This window comes from Telopea speciosissima, unplaced genomic scaffold, assembly GCF_018873765.1.
Source record: "Telopea speciosissima isolate NSW1024214 ecotype Mountain lineage unplaced genomic scaffold, Tspe_v1 Tspe_v1.0070, whole genome shotgun sequence".
NCBI classification, from domain to species: Eukaryota; Viridiplantae; Streptophyta; class Magnoliopsida; order Proteales; family Proteaceae; genus Telopea; species Telopea speciosissima.
The window spans coordinates 32,031-53,807 of NW_025317406.1; the positions used below are offsets into that span (position 1 = coordinate 32,031).

The 21,777-nt window shown below is 40.4% G+C and overlaps 1 protein-coding gene across 2 annotated transcripts in view; it reads left to right on the plus strand.

The window, feature by feature from the left end:
* The first annotated feature begins 467 nt into the window (after positions 1–467).
* Positions 468–21,777, plus strand: part of LOC122647512 (cell cycle checkpoint protein RAD17) — a 45,501-nt gene continuing 24,191 nt past the window's right edge. Inside the window, exons 1-5 of one of the 2 annotated variants that reach the window (XM_043840903.1) lie at positions 468–656; positions 825–1,092; positions 2,829–2,892; positions 10,633–10,709; positions 10,893–10,940. In XM_043840903.1, the coding sequence (XP_043696838.1) occupies positions 895–1,092; positions 2,829–2,892; positions 10,633–10,709; positions 10,893–10,940 (387 nt within the window). In that variant the 5' untranslated portion in view covers positions 468–656; positions 825–894. The remainder of the gene's footprint in view (positions 657–824; positions 1,093–2,828; positions 2,893–10,632; positions 10,710–10,892; positions 10,941–21,777) is intronic. The other variant, XM_043840902.1, reaches the window with a different exon arrangement.

Here is a 21,777-nt window from a genome sequence, read left to right on the forward strand (position 1 = left end):
TTCAAGGGAAAAATATTATGTGTTAAAGCCTCCATAATTAAGCTCCACTATAGCTAGATGAGTTTGAAGATGTTAATCTCATTATCATATAACCCATGAGGAATTTACTAGGTTATAACATGGATTGGGAAATGCTACATGATTTCCCTTTTACCACCATACAAGCAAACGGATTGGGATCATCTCCAGTGAGCCTAGCGCCCAGGGAGTACCTAATGAGCGTCCAACGGCTGGGCTGGTTGGCTGGAGAACGCAGGGATGTGTACCGGCACGCATCCAGCTAGCCCAGCCATTGGATGTCCACTGGAGAGGAGCCTGATCCCAAACAAACGGGCCTTAGGCGCCTTACTGAAAAATGTTTGTGGATTCTAATCTGAGGGTTACTAACTCCGATAGTACCGAGTACTGACGCTCTCTTTATGCTTTCCCCATTTTATATTGTCTTCAGAGTTCAGACCAGCTTCTCGACTACGCCATTGTGAAGTATCGGTGTCAAGTTATAACCAAAGAAAACCCGCGCTTTTTCGAACGCTCGAGCCTGAAGCCTTGAAATCTCGAAGTCGATTCTACTGCAAATATTGCCGACGAAACTATTATTTTCTGTTCTCTCATGCAATTTTCATATTATTCTTGCTATTCTACTGCACTGCAATTTGGTTAGTACTGTTTTATCTCCTCTCCATACATTTCAGTTTTCGTACATCAAATTGAATTTAGCTCGAGATGTCGATGTTGTCCATGACATTACCTAAGTTTTTTTTTTTTTTGTGTGTTTGTGTGTGCCATGGATACGATTTTTAGAGATTGCTAAATCGGGTTTTCAGGTTAGGGGAGATTTCGTGGAATTGTTCAGACCATGCTGACTGGAATAGCTAGGTTTTATTCTTCGAGGTGATGGGGAAAAAACATGTGGTTGTTGGTTCTTCATCAGATGACGAGGAGGGAGGTCGTCCACGAAGCACGAGAGGCAGCAACTCTTCTAAGTCAAAATCAAGATGGTCTGTTCCGCGTGTGAATTTGAGAAGTTCTAAAAGGACCCGCATTTCAGAATCTTTTTCTAGTTCGTGTAAAGAATTCAGTGGAGTAGAAGAGGTTGTTTTATTTTCTCGAGTTTATTCTTTATTTAATTAATGAACTTTGCTTACTTGTATTTTTACATTTAGGAGGTTTTTAGTGAGCAGACATCCCTGTACTGCAAATCAAACTATCTTATTTCCTAAAGAAAATTTCCATCAGGCACTGGATGGTAGATGCCTTTGCAATGCTGCTCTTTAATGTTTACTTCTAAATGACAATAATTTCCAGAGAACAGTAAGAGGACAAATACGACTGGCTTATAATAAGAAAGGGCGAACTAAAAAATTGTGGTACTGATGTTAAACAACCAGGATTTATTGGGTGGGGAAAGTGAATATGTGCCATTAATACTGCTGAATGGGCATATATTATTCAGAGGGGAAAGAGAAACTTTGATGTACAAGTGTTGGCCCGTCCCCCCCCCCCCCCCCCCGGGGATTAGATCAATAAGTTGGTCATTGTAATTTTATTTGGCCTTGTATATAATTCATTTAACAATTGAAATGGATACTTGATAGTGGTAATAAAAATGTCACAAATATATAATGCAATGAAAACAATGCAGCTTTGCTTGGCACTGTAAACAAGCATCAGCTAATTCTATAGGTTTCATAGGAGCACAAATTTTCAGCTTTCTCATGAATATGGTCCACAATTCTGTTTTTTCACTGGATCTTATGATATCTTCTACAAATTGAAGATTTTTATTCTTCAAATAGGGTTCTGTAATCCTTTCAATATTTTTTTTTGGTTTCCTCTTGGGGGATGGGGGAAGGGAAATCCCTGGGTTTTACAGAAATATTTCTTCTTAACAGCATGTTAATAAATGGCCTTCATGAAACAACTCATGGGCTTTAATTATATTTTACTATCAATGGTATAGCTTTGCTTGATGAGAACACATAAAGGATCAAACAGCTTCATTATCAGCATCGTACTTGTCTGCGGGGACCTTGCTTAGAGTCTTGCATCGTACCTTGCCTTGTAGCCACCACCTATCGTCATACTTGGCATGGAACTATCAATGTCCTTTTTTATTTTTATTTTTAATCTTGATAGGTCATTCCTATCCCACTTTTGACTTTCTTCCCCATTCTGAATTCATCCATTTCTATTTTCTTGTTAATCGTGTCTTCATGGTTGGATTGAATTTATCACATTGTGTACACGCGTAACAATTCCATGGATCTGGTGAACCTGTCTTCTTTGTATGATAAGCAATTAAAAAACAAGGGCTGTTGCAGCCTCACCGACGTAGCTCTTCCTCACAGGTTGTTTTTCTGCATGGTTCCACTTTCCACCATCTGACTGTCTTATTTGGTTAATTGGTTGCTATCTTTATCTACTGATTGCAGCTTGCGACTCCAACTGATAATATTTTACAATTCAGCATCTTGGTTTTGAGTAGTAACTCTTTTCTTGTATTAACATTTATAATTTGTGTATAAATAAGTGTAGAAAGTCCACAAAACATATCCTATCGGTTTGATTTTTGGCCTCGAGATATATGATGGTTTTCTGAAGGATGGGTCTAGAACCCCCTCTTTGCTTTAAAGTGCCCATATTTATAGCAATTCACAGTTGGTAGAGTGTCCTTATGGTCTGTAGGCCAATAAATAACATAGATTACTTAAGTGAAGAACCAGGCCCAGTGCTATTTTAAGATGTTTTTTCCCCCCTTACAAAATGGCCATCTCTCGTGTTCTTGTAAATATTCCCAACTTGATCTTGTTGCTTGCGTCTTAATGCAGATTGGTTTCGATTCACTTGATGAAGATTTTTATGAATGTCTTCGAGGGTTCAAAGTTGTCAGTGGTATGACACTCCAATAATTTTTTGCTTTTATCATGCTTCTTGTCTTCTTGCTGTACTTTGGATTATTTGCTTCTCTTATGCTGGGGGAGTGGAGAATTTTCAGCAGTCCTGACTCTGCTTTTGTTTAAATTCTTCTTGTATTGCCTAAAATAAGCACTTTGCATCCTGATCTAGACTTTGCTGATTTTTGAGGTCTGTTGAGTTCATATTTTCTTCTCCTTAAAAGTTCAAGTTCAAGATCATGCCAGGGTGCCCTTATTGCTTGCATGACCTGAGAGGACCAAGGTTTGATTGAGTACACAATATTTCATCATAGATATATCATCTTCAAGCATTAGACGTTAATATAGAAAAAAAAATAAATTATAATATGAAAAGAAAAATTTCCATTCTTTAGATCAAAGTTGTCTGTCTTTCTGTTTCTCTCTCTCTCTCTCTCTGATGCAGAATTTCGGCAAGAAGAGAAGAAGAGCCTGTTGTTTTGGGTTTGGTTTAGTTTTCTGGGTCATCCTGAACCTTAGGTTTAATATTGGTTCAAGTTAGACTTAATTTTAAGTTCCCAATGGGTTATCTGGGTTATGGGTTTAGTATTTTTGGGTTTTCTATTGTAATGAGCCAATTCTATAAGCTGAAATATGAGGGACTTGAGTACTATATGGGATTAGGTGTTAGTTTATATTTTATAGAGCTTCTATTTTCAAGTCTGGGCAAGCTTATAAACATATGTACAGGCTTGGTGGTGATTCCAAGGCCCTAACCTTTCTTTTATTGGTTTATCTTTCTTCTTTATTCCTACAATTAGAACTACAATGAATTTTCTGCATATACAAGTCTCCAGTGTCTGTTTTATTTCCTGACCTGCTATTCTGATCTCCAACCATTATCAAATTTTTTTTTCCCGAGTTTCAGAGCTGGTTTTACTGCTGAATAGCACCTTCAGTTCAGTCCTTCGGTTCCAAGTTTTGTTGACAGTTCTCTGCTTAATTCTAAGTGCTGTTACAATATTGTTCTTCCTCTTTACTGTCTATTTTCCTATGTTACTAAATCTGAATCACTTGCTATTTCTGTCCTCCTTAGTTACTAAATCTATTTTATGTTTTCATTTTGGTTCTCACTTGCTATTCCTTGGAGTTCTGTCACTATTTTCTGTAGTTACTAAATCTGAGTTTCTAATAGCAGCTACTTGCTATTTTAGTTACCTCTTGATATTTCTAGACCTGACCGTTGGATTGACATCTAATTTTGCTGAACCATTCCTCATTCCTTCTAGGCCATTCAATCAGAAATTGGGTTGGATCTGATCCACCTCGATGAGTTTGCTCGATTTTATCTCTAGTTTGGCTATTACCTTGTCCTGCGGTTCTAGATCTTGTGTTGGTTTCCTAACCCCAGCCTTTGTTTTTTTGGGTCCCCATTACTCTCTCTCATTTGCTCTTTTGTCAGTAGAGTTTTGCTCATTATAATGGATCTTTGCTGGGAGGAGAAAATGGCAAGCAGTGGTGAAGTTTGATGCGAATAGATTGAGAAAACTGACAGACTTTTGACTTACCTCAATAGCTAAATGTTGATTTTTGTGATTTATTGGTCTGTATCCAGTTGAAACTTTTTGAAACTAATGATAGAGCTTGATACTTTTGAATTCTTTTGATACTTGCATATCTTCTCGGTAAGCTAACTGTTGGGATTTGGGAAACTAGGACTTGTGTCAATAATGACACTAACCCCTTCATTTATAGCAGTATGAAGTAGGGTTATAGTAGGGTTACAATGGAATGACCAAAAAGACTAAACTACCGCGGCACCCATTTTACAATATTCCCACTCAAGTTGGAGCATAGATATCACACATGCCCAACTTGCACAAAATCGGATGAAACATTTTACTGCTAAGTCCTTTTGTAAGGGCATCTGCTAATTGCTCACTGGATTTCACAAAAGGAGTGCAGAGAAGACATTGCTCTAGCTTTTCCTTGATGAAGTGGCGATCAATCTCAACTTGTTTGGTACGGTCATGCTAAACCGGGTTGTGTGCCATGTTGATTGTAGCCTTGTTGTCACTAAATGTAACATCATAGGAACACGGATAGGAAGACCCAAATCACAAAGGAGACCCTGAAGCCATAACAACCCACAAACATCATGTGCCATAGCACGAATTCAGCCTCCGCACTGGACCGAGCTACCACAGTTTGCTTTTCACTACATTTGGTAACAAGGTTGTCACCAACAAGAGTGCAATATCCAGACGTTGATCTCTTGTCATCTGGTTAACCGGCCCAGTCTGCATCAGTAAAGGCCTCTACACACATGTGATCATGAGGTGAAAAAAGAATACCCTTCCCTAGGGCCGATTTCATGTACCGCAGATGCCGAAATATTGCCTCCATATGAGTCGTGCATTTACTGACTCACCAAACTCACAGCATAGGCTATGTCCGGCCTGGTATAAGACAGATAAATGAGACGTCCGACTAGACGTTGGTATTTGCCCTTATCAACCGGCTCACCATCCTTAGCTTTCAAATGGGAATTAGCCTCGAGAGGAGTATTTGCAGGCTTGCACCCGAGCATACTTGTCTCTGAAAGAAGATCTAGAGTGTGTTTCTGTTAAGAGAGAAATATACCCCTAGTAGATCGAGCCACCTTAATACCAAGAAAATATCTCATCTTCCCTCGGTCATTGATTTCAAATTCCTTGCCTAGGTAGGCCTTTAGAGTAGCTATCTCAGTAGGATCATTCCCTGTAACAACTACGTCGTCAACATATACAATTAAGATGGTAAGGTGATTACCAACCCGCTTAACAAATAGGGTGTGATCAGCATTGCGACTTCTATCCCACTGACACCATAGTTTTGTGGAATCGACCAAACCAAACCCGTGGAGATTGCTTTAACCCATAAAATGCCTTCTTTAGCTTACACACCTTCCCTTGAATCTGCGGAGAAGAGAACCCAAGAGGAACATCCATATACACCTCTTCTTGCAACTCACCATGGAGGAAGGCATTCTTGACATCAAGTTGCTGCATCTCCCATCCAAAATTCACTGCACATGAAATAATAACGTGGATCGTGTTCATCTTGGCTACAAGGGCAAAGGTCTCCTGGTAGTCGATGCCATACGTCTAAGTAAAGCCTTTGGCAACCAATCTAGCCTTGTACCGATCTACAGTCCCATTGGCATGTTGTTTAACAGTAAACACCCACTTGCAGCCTATAAGTCTTTTAGTGGAAGGAAGAAGAATTAGATCCCATGTATTATTTTTCAATAAAGCTCGTATTTCTTCAAGTATAACATCCTTCCATCTAGAGTTTGCAAAGCCTCTTGCTAATTTGAAGGGATAGAAGCAGAGGACAAGGAAGAGACAAAAATCTGATATGAAGGAGACAAGGATTCATATGACACTACATGGGAAATGGGATGCTGTGTGCAGGTCCTAGTTCCCTTGCAAACATCAATAGGCAGATCGAGAGATTCATCATGAGTAATTAGGAGAGAGATTTTCATCACGAGTACTAGGAGGAGAGAGATTACCAGGAAAAGATGTGGATACTGGATCAGAGGGCAATTGGAGTGGCGCAGTAGCTGTGGTATCGACTTGAGGGGCTGGAGTGGTCTTTTTCAAGTTCTTTCTTGAGAAAACTCGTAACAATCTGGGCTCCCCCTAAATGGGAGGCTCAAGCTCTGTACTAGGCACACTATCTGTCGTTCCCATCTCAACCAAGGGCCGCCTTGCCTCAAAGGAACAACCAACGGCACATTTTTATGTAAAGCAATAGACTCCCCCTAAAGAGGAACTAACATAGAATAATAAGCCTCTGTCTCATGAAACACAATATCTATTGTCACCAACATTCGACGGGAAGGAGGATGGTAGCACTTGTACCCCTTTTGGGTGGCGGAATATCCAAGAAATATACATCAGAGACCACGAGGATCAAGTTCCCCATGAATGTGATGGTTACGGGCAAAGCAAACGCAGCCAAAAACCTTGGGAGGCACAATTAAAGAAGAATACCCAGTAAGAACCTCAAGAGGGCAGTGGGAAGCCAAAATGCGAGACGGCATCCTATTTATCAAGTAAGCAACAAAGAGAATGGCCTCACTCTAGTATTGGGCTGGTACATGCATCTCGAATATATGAGAACGGGCCACCTCCAGGAGATGACAATTCTTGCGCTTAGCAACCCCATTCTGGGTTGGGGTATCAACACAGTTGGTCTGATGGATAATGCCCAAGTCCGCAAGATATGTTTGAAAGGAACCTTCCATATATTCCTTCCCATCATCAGTACGGAGAATTTGAATCTGAGCATCATATTGCGTTTCACCAATTCATGGAAACGCTTAAAACAATCAAAGATCTCATTCTTCTGATGCATAAGTATATCATGATAAGGCGAGAATGTCAATCAATAAAAGAAGCAAACCAACGGTAACCAGAGATAGACACACAACGGGCCGGGCCTCATACATCGGAATGAATTAAAGAGAAAGGAACTAAACTTTTATTGCCCAAACTGGGGTAACTGGTTCGAGTTTGCTTTGCAAAAATGCAAGCATCACAAAAAACTGGTTCAGGTTACATCTAGAAAATAAAGTGGGAAAAACAGTAGACAAATTGCCCAACGGAGGATGTCCTAAGCGTTGGTGCCATAAACGTAACTCGGTCAAAGCAGTAGTAGAGGAGTCCATGTGATGAGCCTGAGTAGAAAGAACAGGAGAAGAACCACTGTTCAGAAAGTAGAGACCACCACACACCTTACCACTGCCAATCGTTGCCCCCGTTACCATGTCCTAAAAAATGCAGTGAGAGGGAAAAAATGTTACTTTGCAATTTAAAGTTTGGGTAATACTACTAATGGAAAGGAGATTAGTAGGAAAAGATGGAACATGTAATACAGAGGATAAAGATAAATTAGAGATTTGAACAACTCCTTTCCCAGAAATAGGAGAAAAGGAACCATCTGGAATGCGAACTTTTTCCTTACTTGACGAAGGAGAGTACTGAGAAAATGGCTGGGAGAACCAGTCATATGATCCGTATCACTCGAATTGATTATCCAAGGAATGGATACTATCGAGGCACTAGGATTATCAACATAAATACCTGAATGGCCAGAATGAGACTCAGAGTGAACTGGCAGAGAGACAACTGGTGCAGCAGATGGAGAGGAAAGCTGGGTCATCATGTGGCGCAAAGAGCTGCTCCTGGGATAAAGGTGATTCTGTAGGACCTGGAGAAACCCTCAGTAGTGGTCTCAATGTGGTGGCAAGAGGTGGAGTACCACGTCCACGTCTACCAGTAGAACCACCACGGGAACGACCACGGCTAAGACCAGTCTCGGGACACGCCCATAAAGCTTCAAACAATTATCTTTGGTATGGTGCACCTTACCACAATAGTCACATTTCAGAACCTCTTTCATAGTCTGGCTGTGATCTCCTGATCGGTTGGAAGAACTCCCTCCATGAGATTGAGAACCAGAAAATGAGGTGGACCTTTCTTGGGAAATCGGCTGTAACATGGCAACACATTGACTATCCTTAGACTGAACCAAAGAATAGGCCTGGGCCAAAGTTGGAAAGGGTTCACGATTCAGGGCATGAGCCCTAATCGGATCAAATTTGATGTTCAGGCCAGCGAGGAACTCATAGACACGAAGCTTGTTTTCCCGTTTCTTAAAAGCAGAAGCCTCACTAGGACAAAGGGGGTGATAATCTTCATAAAAATCAAGTTCCTGCCACATACCTCGTAACTCTGAATAATACTGAGAGAGGATCATCTCCCTTTGCTTGGTGCCACTGATTTTGTGTTCGATTCATACACTTGGGCAGCATTCCCAACCTGGGAATAGGTTTCCTTTGCAGCCTGCCAGATCTGAGCAGCAGTATCAAGTAAAAGGTATCCCCGAGCAATATCGGGTTGCATCGAATTCAACAGGAAGGCCATAACCAGAGAGTTGTCAGAACTCCACTTCTCTTGAGAAGCATCGGCAGTTGTAGGCTTCTCCAAATCGCCTGTGAGAGACTTAGAAAAACCATGGGAATTGATCGAAAGGAAGCAAGACTTTGACCATATAAAATAATTATTCCCTTCAAGTTTAACAGAGCACATAGGAATGGTTGGAAAATCATGATAGTTGTTCCCTCCATCCAGAACAGAAGACACGGTCGAAGTCTTTTACATATCTGTTCCCTCCATCTGAAGCAGATAATTTCAAAAGCAACTGCACGAACAAAGGCACCGGAAGAAATCACAAAAGCATGCCACAAGGAAAAAAACGTAGCATGAACAACCAAAAAAATCAGATCGAGTATCAAACAAAAAGGGGCCCTTGGTGGGAGAGAAAATTCACAACCAAGGGTGAAAACGGCTCACGGTTCCAAGAGAGGAACCGCAAGAGAAAGGGAGGCGAGAGGCGGAAGGTGGCAGTGCTGTTGGCAGCGCTAGAAGGCATGAAAGTGGTGGTGGCAGTGTTTTCCGGCGGCGAGAGGTGGAGGCGGTAAGTGGTGGAGGCACTGTGTGGAGACATAAAGAGAGAGAGGAAGGAGAAGGAGAGGCGGCGTGGGCGGAGGGAGAGAGGGGATTTGCGAAATTATGACGTGTGTCAATAATGACACTAGCCCCTTTATTTATAATAGTATGAAGTAGGGTTACAGTGCCTACTTATTTGTAATATTTTCCTTTGTTCATTTGTCATTTTTCATTTTTCACTTCTTGTCTCATTTCTTATTCTTCTCTTTCACTTCTTAGTTTTTACCTACTTTGTTTGATTGGATCAATGTAGTTGACCTCATTAAGTTGGGATAAGGCTGAGTTTGTTGTTGTTGTTGATGTATGAAGTTGGGTTAGAATAGGGTTACAATAGAATGGCCAAAAAGACTAAACTACCCCTGCACCCATTTTACAATACTAACAAATTGATACATGTGATCCTCTATTGGCCATCTCAATGCAGCCATGCTTATTATTTAAATGGTCATATTCTTCAATCCTTGCATTTGTAGAAACAATTTAACTAGGAGGAGTTATAAAAAGAGGGCAGTAGAAGTAATTATAGTTAAAAAGTGTACGATTTAGCCGAAAATGTTGCTGTATCTGACCCAACGTAATTGGGGTAATGCTTAGTTGGATCGAGTTGTTGTTGTGCATGTTCAGTTGGGATAGGGTTGAGTGTGGGAGTAGATGGGAAGACATGCCTGTGTGTGTGTGGATCTTCTCTACCATCTTATTATGTCCAGTCTTGTACAAAATTCTAACCACTTTCGACTTTCAAACATGTAGAAGAATAGACATTCTTAAGTTGCATGCATACTCAGGGTTCTTTAGTCAGGCTCTGAAGAGACTTGCCATACTGCTTTAATTGTTTATTTCATATTACACTTGGTTTGAGTATGATATATTCTTATTGTGTATTTTAGATAGTTAAGGCTAGTCTAATTACTTTTCCTTCGCATAATTGTTTGGTTTGCTTTTCTAATCCTTGCATGAAATAGACAAAGCTTATACTATTTTCATTCCTTTGCGACTTTTTACTTGGTTCAATAGCATCCTCACCCTCTCTTTATCTTTGTTCTATTCCTTAATTTTCTCTTTATCCTTTAGAGGGACGGACCTGTGGGGCACCACTGTAGATTAGATTGCCATTTACTTGTATTTGAATTGTTTGTTTTCCTGTGTCATTTATTGCTTTCAAGTTGAGAGTATAAGGAAACTTGTTTCTGGTTCTGAAGGTAGGGAAGGAGAGGAGTTATGGGTTGACAAATACAAACCACGTTCCTTGGGAGAACTTGCTGTTCACAGAAAAAAGGTCTTGCATTTTTCTTCTGTCAGACACTTCGATATGCAAACAGATGAATGTAATATGTTTGTCTGTGGGGGCGGGGATTGGTGAGGTGTGAGTATTTATATACTAACAGAAGGCAGCCAAAGTTTTTCCCTAGGGTAGCTATGGGCATGAATTTTTTGTTGATATTTAAATTTCTTCTTGCAGGTTGAAGAAGTCAAAACATGGTTGGAGGAACACTTAAAAATGTCAAAGGTGATTTTGTTTTCTATGTTCAGTTTTTTTTGATGATAAAAATCAATGTCAGAAGGCAGATAACGGCCCCAAAAAAAAGAACACCAGAAGGCACCTCAAAGGCCTTAGACAAAGCTAACAACATAGGCCAAGAACGATCCTATGGGAAACAAAACATCAAATTTCCCAGTCTGCTGATCGAAGATAGCACGTGGAGAGCCTAATGCGATGATTCCGTCTTGCTGTAAAAATATTATAGCACTCTGAAACATTAGCTTCTTCAAAAACAGTCGCACCAACCTTGGTGAGGCAGGCAGAAGAGGAAGGCCACCACTCAATAACATGAAAGAAGGAAAATTCCTCGCTTGGATCCACACTAGCTTTTTGAGGCAAAGTTTCCTGGAGCTCTTCAAAAGAGGCGACAGAGGAGCTGTCAGCCTCGAGAATAAGTGAAGTCTTCAGTTCAAAGTGACGAACAATTCACCAATGAGCTAAGCCTTTGTAGGTGAAGAATAGAGGACAAACGAGATTTCGACTAGAACTTCCAGAGTCAAGTAGACTTCCCTACATTCCCAAGGGCATCCCTGTAGTATCCTCGGCCAGTAGCAAGACTATACGCTGCTCACACTCATCTTATTTTAAATTCCACCTTTTGGTTGATCACTAGAAGTCACCGTACCACCGGAGGAGAGAAGAAGAGGACACCCTGGTTAGCCACGAGGAATCAGACCCATTCCCAAAGGAAGGCAAATAGGAGGCCAAAAATAGAGAGGGAGCCCTGATCGATTGATTGCACTATAGAGGACCCAGATCGGCAGAGTCCCCACCTTAGTTAGTCCAAGAATGGCAGTTACCCTCTTGCCTGCCCAAATAGTAGAACTAGAAGTCAAAGCTCTACTTAGATTTAGAGACGCATCACATGGAGGCTCCAAAAGGTTAAATGCAAAATATTGCCACTCCAAGCCCTAAGTTAGAGTGGTCCTTAGATGAAGGGGACTTCTCTTTTTCTTTCCCCCTTAGCTTCAATATCCTTATTTGAAAGAAGATCCTCCACTAAATCTACTGGATATGACAAAACTCAAATCAGCAACTGCACCTCCTCGTAATGACCTCCCATTTACAATTGATTCCTCCAAAATAGGCTCCCATCCATAGACCTCAGAAGAAACTATAGCAATATTTTTTTTCAACAAAAGAGGCAAATTCCCAACAAGCACCCTATCCCCAACAATCTCTCCTTCTACTCGAGCCACACAGGATTCAAAATTTGAATCCACATTCATATCTCCCAAGATGTCAAAACTATTACCACATTCATATCAGTTGAGAAGAGAAGATTGGAGAATGGATTTGGCTTGTCTAGAAAGATAGAGGTCGTTCTTCTTGATAGAGAGGATAGTGATTACAAATAAGGAATGTTAGGTAAGGCTGAGTCACAAGACTTATCCCAACATACAATGAACCTGGGCAGTCTAGTTGTAACTCTTATCCTTAACACTCCCCCTCAAGTTGGTGTATAAATATCCCTCATGCCCAATTTGAATCAATAGGATGGAATGACTTAGATGTCAAACCCTTTGTGAATACATCAGTTTGGTCTTGTCGTGCTAGACTGGGTTATAGGTTATACTGGTTGCTGCTTTATTATCATAGTAGAGCCTCCTAAGTTCTTCAGATGTCATCCCCAGATTGCCAAGTAATACTTTGAACCATATAAGCAGTTAAGCACATACACCTTGTGCCATAGCTCGGTATTCTGCTTTTGCACTAGATCTGGATACCACTGGTTGCTTCTTGCTTCACCAGGTAACAAGATTCCCTTTGAGGAGCGTACAATATCCTGAAGTAGAGCGCCGATCATCAATGGAGCCGGCCCAGTCGGCATCAACAAAGGATTCGAAGTTCAGATTGCTATTGTTGGACTGCTCCGGCTCATTCCTGTCTCTTGCAAGATCTCTCAAGAAGGTGCGGGTGCACAGAATGAACATCTAAATGGACGGTTTCCACAGCTTGACATTTCCTTTTGCATGAGTATAATTCGCTTCTGAAAGCAAGACCCCCGCTCTAGTAATCTAGCTATGTCAGCCGATTTCAGGCAGCCCTACTATAAAAATAAAGTGTCCTTTCCTGATGCTGACTTCAAGTACCTTAGAATCCGATATACTGCCTCGAGATGAGTAGTCTGTGGATCATGTAGAAAATGGCTAACAACACCTGCAACATACGCAATATCTGCCTGGGTATAGGAGAGGTATATCAATCTTCCTACAAGTCACTGATATCTCTCCTTATCTACCAAATCACCCCCTTTGCATCTGAGTTGATGATTAATCTTAATAGGAGAATCCACAGGTTTACATCCGAGCATACCTGTCTCATTGAATAGATCTAGGACATACTTTTTTTGGGAAATGAAGATACTCTTGCTAGATCGGGCTACTTCAATCCCTAGGAAGTATCTGAGAGGTCCTAAATCCTTGGTCTTGAACTCTGTAGCCAACTGACGTTTTAATAAGGAGATTTTTGCATCATAATTGCCTATTATTACTATATCGTCAACATAGATGATAAGGCAGTAACTTTCCATCCTTGTGTTTGACAAACACGGTGTGATCAAAATGATTTTGCTTGTACCCAAACTGTTGCATAGCCTTCTGAAACCGACCAAACCAAGCCCGAGGTGATTCCTTAAGACCATAGAGGGATTTCCTTAACCTACACACCTTACCAGCTATAGATGATGATGCAAAACTTGGAAGGATATCCATGTATACCTCTTCTTTGAGATCACCATTAAGGAAAGCGTTTGTACATTCAATTGTTAAAGATTCCATCCAAGATTTGCTGCATAGGATAGCAATGCTCGAGCATAATTCATTTTTGCAACAGGGGCAAATGTATCATAATAGTCAATGACATAGGCCTGGGTAAAGCCCTTGGCAATCAGCCTTGCCTTGTTTCTCTTGACGAGCCAATGGTTCCATCTGCCTTCTGCTTTACAATGAACACACATTTGCATCCTACTAGTTTTCTCCCTTCAGGACGAGGGACAAGCTCCCAAGTATCATTATTCTTCAAAGCTTGCATTTTCTCTACCATAGCATCCTTCCACATAAGGTCTGTGATAGCTTCTTTCCAGCCCTGCGGGATAGATGCAGAGGACAACGAAGGAACAAAGACACGGTAGGATGAAGATAATGATTCATAGGAGACAATGTTAGAAATAGAGCGTTGGATGCAAGTCCTAACTCCCTTCCTAGTAACAATAGGAACATTTTCATCATCAGATGAAGAAAAAATATCATTACTTGATGTCTGCGATGAAGGAGCTAGATTAGGGAGCGTAGATGGACATGGTGGATTGGAGATGGGATTTTTCTTCTGTCGAGAATAATTGAGTGTGTTGAAGTACTGTTCATGTGACACTGTTCACGTGAACAGTGATTTGGTTGATATGTGTATCTTCTATTTTTCTAGTCCTAGTTGGAGTCCTAGTTTCTAATTATGTCAAGTCCTAATTCTACTGTGAGTTGTTAGTCTTAGTTTCAGTTTGAGTTGTTAGTTCTTGTTCTTTTCCTATTGTAACTTGGAATCCTATCATGATTAGGAATGCCTAATCTGATTAGGAGTTCCCCTTTCTATTGTAATTTGAGATTATAAATACAAGCATTATGAGGGAGACTGATAAGTTTAACAGTTCTATCCTCTTCCTCATCTTCTTCTCTTTCTCTCTTCTTCCTCCATTCTCGGTTTTGGTTTTCTTCATCTATACTCTTTAACATGGTATCAGAGCTAGGCAACCAGTGACTGATTCTCTCCAAGATTGCTGTTTTGAGAGTCGATTTTAAATTCTGATTTGAAGAAGGAAACCCTAGTTCATAGAGGAAGAAGAGGAACTAGGGTTTCACATACTGGTTTCGATGACAGCTGAAATAGTGTCTGAAGATCATACCTGAAGTTGGGTGTGCATCGATTACTGAATCTGGCTGCTATTAATTTCTGCTGAAGAACTAATGTTGTGTTCCATCGATATGTATTTCCTGCTCTATTCCGCTGCTATTCTGCTATTGCAAGTTACGATTTATTTCCTTCTATGGATTGCTGGCTTGCTGCTATTTGCTGATCTGTTGTCATTACTCGATTTGCTGCTGAATCAGCAATATTACTGATGCTCTGTTTGTGGCAGTAATAGTCGATCAACAGAATCGAGTTGATCCTGTTAGTTGCATCTTCTTTCTTCCCGAGGCTTGGGGTACCATTACCTCTCTTGGAGGCAACCTAGTATACTGAGTTTTAGGTCGAAACTCAAAGGGAGTTGTGAGATATGTCCTTGAAATCAGACCTGAAACCATAACTACCGCTTTATCTGGTTTCAGGAATTTTTTGTTCAACCTTACCTTTGTTATTCAACTTTTTGTTGCTTGTATTCAAGATGGCATTGTGTTGCGATTCTCCACCCAAAATTTCAGGGTGATTGGCAGTCGAATGGAGAAGTTCTCTCGATATACGCTGGTTCCAGTTCTCTACCTTCTCCTTTCTATCAAGAGGTAGGAGATGACTCCCCCTTACTTGTCTTTATCTAATTTCTGTGATTCCATATATGCCCCTCCTTTTACCCTTAATTCAAACATATCCTTTAGTTATTGTCCCTTCCTAGTTTGTCCCCTTACAATAATTTTAATTCCCATCATGTCCCATTGCCTCTTTAACTACCAAATTGACCCCTTGCAAATTCTGGTTTATTACCAGATTGCCACTTCTCCCTTAAATTTGGCCTTGCTTATGCATATATATATATATGTATGGATTTCATTTAAATTACAATTCTGCCATTCCCCTATTTGATTACCCAATTGACCCTTGAAAATTCTGGTTTATTACCAGTTTGCCCTTTGGCTTGGATTGTATTTAAAAGTGGATTTCCACCAACTTACAGCCATGCCATCATTTTTTTTCAACACCGTTCTCTTTCAATAATTCTAATTCCCTTCATATCCCATACCTTTGGTATTTACCCATAACACCTTTGGAAACTTCTAGTAAATTCCAATTTTGCCATTCCTTCCTTTTTTTTTATACCCATAGCACCTTTGGAGAATTCTGTAAGTTTATACTTTTGCACTATCTCTGACATAATCTCCGTTATTTGTCCACGTGTACTACTACACGTGAGGGGGGGATTATGTACAATACACCTGCAGACATTGCAGAACACAAAACTTGCAGGAACATTGGTGCAAAACATAGAAGATCAGTTTTCTCCACCATTGCCATTGGGTATCCTTCGTTATTGGGTTGAGTTTGCTGTAAGGGGGAGATTGAAGTATTGACGAGTATTGAAGATATTTGGTTGTTGCCTATTTGAGGACTTTCAGTTGGGTGGATACAGTGTTTTTCCGCTGCCTAATTCAGCTCGTTTCCACTACTTGCTGCTCTAGTTATTTAACTTCAAGATTTTATGTCATTATGACAATCTGAGATTCATCACTGGTTAGCTATTGAAGATCGTTAAAAGCTGCCTTTTTTTAGAAGAAATTCTAATCCCGGTTTGCTGATCATGTCTGTTCAGGTTTTGAAGATCAATTATTTTAAGTTCTTGAAGGTTTATTTGGGAGCTACATTCATCTGTCAAGCTGGATTCTGCTGCAACTTAGTTTCTTCTCATTTTGTTCAAGTTGGGCATTGATACTTTGTATGCGCCAATTTGAGGGGGAGTGTTTGCATTATTATGGAGTTTTTTTTTTTTTTTTTTTTTTCCTTTTAGTTCAAGCTGGATCTTCTTTCTTTACTTATTTGTATAATCCAGCTTGAGGGGGAGTGTTGAAGTACTGTTCATGTGACACTGTTCACGTGAACAGTGATTTGGTTGATATGTTTATCTTCTATTTTCCTAGTCCTAGTTGGAGTCCTAGTTTCTAATTATGTCAAGTCCTAATTCTACTGTGAGTTGTTAGTCTTAGTTTCAGTTTGAGTTGTTAGTTCTTGTTCTTTTCCTATTGTAACTTGGAATCCTATCATGATTAGGAATTCCTAATCTGATTAGGAGTTCCCCTTTCTATTGTAATTTGAGATTATAAATACAAGCATTATGAGGGAGACTGATAAATTTAACAGGTCTCTCCTCTTCCTCATCTTCGTCTCTTTCTCTCTTCTTCCTCCATTCTCGGTTCTGGTTTTCTTCATCTATACTCTCTAACAGAGTGGATCCTTTTTCTTCCAATGGTGCCGGTGGAATGTCAGGTCTCTCCCTCTTTCCACTGGCAATATCAGTATCTGTCCTCTCCCCCTGCAAGTGCTACCAGGCGGTAGTTGTAGACTCGGTTTTGATTGCTGGTAAATAGCACCCAATAGAAGGGGATATTGGGAATGAGATTCAAGGGCTTGAATCGCCTGAGTAAAGCCAAGTTCAGCCTAAAATTTCAGGCCAAACAGGTGTGATTTGGTGGGTCTGCAAGTTTTCTTCTCAGTCCCAATAATATTGACTAACAGGGATAAAGGAACAATAACAGAATTAGAGGGCAGAAATAAAAGAGGAAAAACAAGGAACCAGCAAGAAGGACAAAGAATAAAGTATGGAAGGGGAAAGAAAAGGAAGAATAGAACCAGAGAGATGAGATAAGGAAGTTCAAAACTGAGGTGATCAACTCATACCTTAATCGAGTAGGAAGGAAGAAGAGAGTCATGAGCATACACAACTATCACCAAAAATCAATTGTTTCAATGATTCAATCCATTCAACTTAATCGATGAATTACTTGCATGAACATATGTAAGACTCAAGACTGATTCCTAATCATAATCTGAAAATAGATTTTGAAAGTGACTCAACTTCCTACTCCTACAATAGCTATCAAGTGTCAACAAGGGCAGAATAATAATATAATGAAAAATTACAAAAGTATCCCTAACAATTAAATAAACCCCTAACTATCCCTTGTGGACCAAAAGCCAGGTTTGGACCTGGTTCTTCTCGGTTTGGGTCCCCAGACTGGGTCATCAAGCTGATCCAGCCATGGAAGTGCAACTGCATCACCTTGGCAGCAACTCTTATCCTTCAAACCTTACCCCTATCCTTACATGTCATCCATAGGTTACTTATATTCTACATCAAACCAGAAAATACTTTGGCCTATGAACCTTCGAAGATCTTCAATGAAAACCAAACTGGACCAATTGTAACCTTTATTTAAATACTTCCTTAACTTCCTTTATGCCCCTTTAACCTAATTTCTCTTGTTCTTCTACTTGAAACACTAGTTCTTGTTGCTATTCATCTATATGCTAAATAAGGTTATTTCGTGAAATAAGACTATTGTTGTTTGGGGAATATGACATGTGTCAATGAGACACCAGCCAGGCTTTATTTATGTTGGAACAGCTTCCTCTAAAATGTCGATTTTGTAGGAAAGAGAGGAAACAATATGTATATCATACAGGAGCTTTAACACGGCGGACTATCCAATGGGGGGTACTGGTGGATAAATAAATTTTTTAACACCTTCCCGCTCCCAGGGGTACTCGATATCATGATCCCTGCTTGCTTTGATACCATGTTGGAACCGCTTCCTCTAAAAGGCCGACCTTGTAGGAAAGGGAGGAAACAATATGTATATCATACATGAGCTCTAACACGGTGGACTATCCAAAGGGGGACACGGTTGGATAAATAATTTTTTTAACAATTTATAATAGATAAAGATAAGGTACAAGTACAATAGTGCCTCTAGGGCAAACACTAAAAAACCCCAAGGACAATTCCTGGTGCATAGATGTCACACATGCCTAACTTGCATATAATAGGATGAAAAACAGAACTACTAAGACCTTTGGTAAACACGTCAGCCAATTGGTCTCTAAGTTTGACAAAAGGAACACAAATAAGATCCGAGTCCAACTTTTCCTTGATGAAGTGAACGATCGATCTCCACATGCTTTGTCCGGTCATGCTGAACTGGATTATGAGCAATAATGATGGCTGATTTGCTATCACAATATAGCATCATAGGAAGAGTAACAAGAACAGCCAGATCCATTAGGAGACGTTTGAGCCAAAAAAGTTCACAAATACCATTGGCAATAGCCCGAAACTTTGCTTCAGTGTTGGATCAAGCTACAACAACCTGCTTCTTGCTTCTCCAAGTAACCAAGTTTCCCCCTAAGAACGTACCCTAGCCGGATGTAGACCTGCGATCATCAGAAGAATCAACACAATATGCTTCTGTGAAAGCTTCGAATCGTAAATGATCATGAGGATAAAGGACCCCTCGTCCTGGAGCTGACTTCAGATAATGAAGAATGCATAATATAGCTTCCATATAAAGGAGTATGGATCATGCATGTACTGGTTTACCAAACTAATGACATGAGCAATGTCTGGCTGAGTATGAGAGAGGTAAATTAATCTTCCAACCAGCCTCTAGTATCTTCCTTTAACCACTTATTCACCATTTTGCTCACAAGATGGGTATTATTAAGAGGAGTATCTACAGGCTTGCACCCCAACATACCTGTATTTGAGAGTTAAGGATATATTCGCATTAAAATTCCCCTGGTAGATCGAGTAACTTCAATACCAAGAAATTAATGAAGCTTACCCAGATCTTTAATTTCAAATTCTTTGCCTAGATATTCCTTGAGGCGAGAAATTTCAGTGGTATCATCTCTTGTGGCCACAATATCATCAACATATACAATGAGGACTGCAATCTTACCACCAGATCGCTTAATGAATAATGTGTGATTAGCATTGCTTTGGGTGTAGCCAAAGACACCATAGCTTTGTGAAATCTCCCAAACCAAGCACGGGGAGACTGTTTCAACCCATACAAAACACGTTTCAGTTTACACACCATCCCCTAAGTTTTATGACATTCAAAACCTGGGCAATCTCCATATAAACCTCTTCTTCAAGTTTACCGTGAAGAAATGCATTCTTGACATCAAGTTGTTGTAGTTCCCATCCCAAATTTACTACACAAGAAATGATGACACAAATAGTGTTCATCTTTGCAACTGGAACAAAGGTCTCCTGATAGTTTATCCCATAAGTCTGGGTAAATCCCCTGGCAACAAGCCTGGCTTTGTAGCGATCCACTGTGCCATCAGCTTTTTGCTTCACTGTGAAAACCCACTTGCAACTGACAGCCTTCTTTTGAGGAGGAAGACTACCTAAATCCCAAGTGTCACATTTTTCCAGTGCCTACATCTCTTCAACCATGGCTGCCTTCCACTATGGGTCTGTAAGAGCTTCTAGCCAGTTCTAAGGAATAGAAATAGAAGACAAAGAAGATACAAAAGTATGATAAGAAGGAGAAAATGAATTATAAGAAACAGCTTGAGATATGGGATGTTGAGTACAAGACCGTTTACCTTTGCAGATAGCAATCGGTAAATCCAGAGATGGCTCAAGAGAAGGATCAATAGCACTAGAGGGAAGAATATTCCTAGAAGGAGCAGGTGAAGCCAGTGGAACTAAAGCTGAACCTGGATCAAGAGAGGCCGATTGGATAGGTAGAGTAGGCATTGTGGTGGTAGTGGTATCTGTCTATTGTTTACGAGATCTCACATAAACACGCAAATCTGGTGGTCTGGTAGCATTCTCCCCCTGAATGGTGTCATGTACAGTATTTGGCAATGATGGAGGCATGTCCAATGATGATTGGAGAGTTGGTCATCTTCCCAAGTAGTAGAAATCTCCCCCTGAAGAGGTGTCACAGGGTAGTAGGCCACAAATTCATGAAAAAACTACATCCATAGTGACAAATAGGTGCCAGGAAGGAGGATGATAACACTTTTACCCTTTCTATCCTTCTCATTGTATTTTTCAGGACCGAATGACAGGGAGAACGATTGGTTATGGTGAGTGCAAGGTGGTCTGTATCTGCTTGAGGATGATCTCTCTTCAATTTCTACTAGTTCTGGTCAGGTTCATCAAACGGATTCCTCTTCCCCTACTTTATCTAATTTACTACATTGGTATAGGTGTTTAGGTCAGCTCCCCCATGGGGACTTTAGCTAGGGTTTTTCCTTCTTTATTTCAGCAATGTAATTCAAGTGATTTTTTTTGTGAGGCTTGTGCTTTAGCCAAACAAACTCGAAATGTTTACCCAGGTATCCTAGGCAGCTTTCCAAATTTTAGCAGTAGGATCAAGAAGAAGATAACCCTGAGCAATATGAGGCTGCATAGAGTTGATGAGAAACGACATCACCAACGAATTATCTGAACTCCATTTCTTCTGAGTAGAACCGGCAATGGGAGGCCTCTCTGTCTCTCCCGTGAGATACTCGGAATAATCATGAGAATCAATAGATAAGTAGTACGAATGAGACCACATCTAATAATTACTCCCATCCAGTTTGATGGAGCTCACAAGGAATGAAGGAAAATCACTGCGACTCATCCTTTCAATTCCAGTTGATGCAGTAGTAATCTCAGACATTGTTACCAGTCCAAGAAGTACTCCAGGTACGGAAGAGAGTCGCCAACAATAATCACACTCAGAAGAGATGATAAAAAACTACCACAATCATGTAAAGAAATAACAATCAGGGGATTCAGGGATTGGTCCCTGTGTAGAATCACCAAATAATAATCAGGGAGTGGCCCTGTGAAGATCTGGCAGGTCAGGGATTGGCCCTAAGAAAAACCGAAAGCCACAAAAAGGAAGGATTGGTCCCTGTGAAGATCTTGAGAAGTCTCTCAGATCATCAGATCAAGAACTTAGGTTGTATAGGACCTGAGAGACATCAATGAAGCAAGGATCAAGGACCCTTGGTGGTCTAGAGAAGCTTCACCGAGGGCTAATATTCTACCGTTATACCCATATTACAATAACTATAATTTTTCATCTCTCCCTTC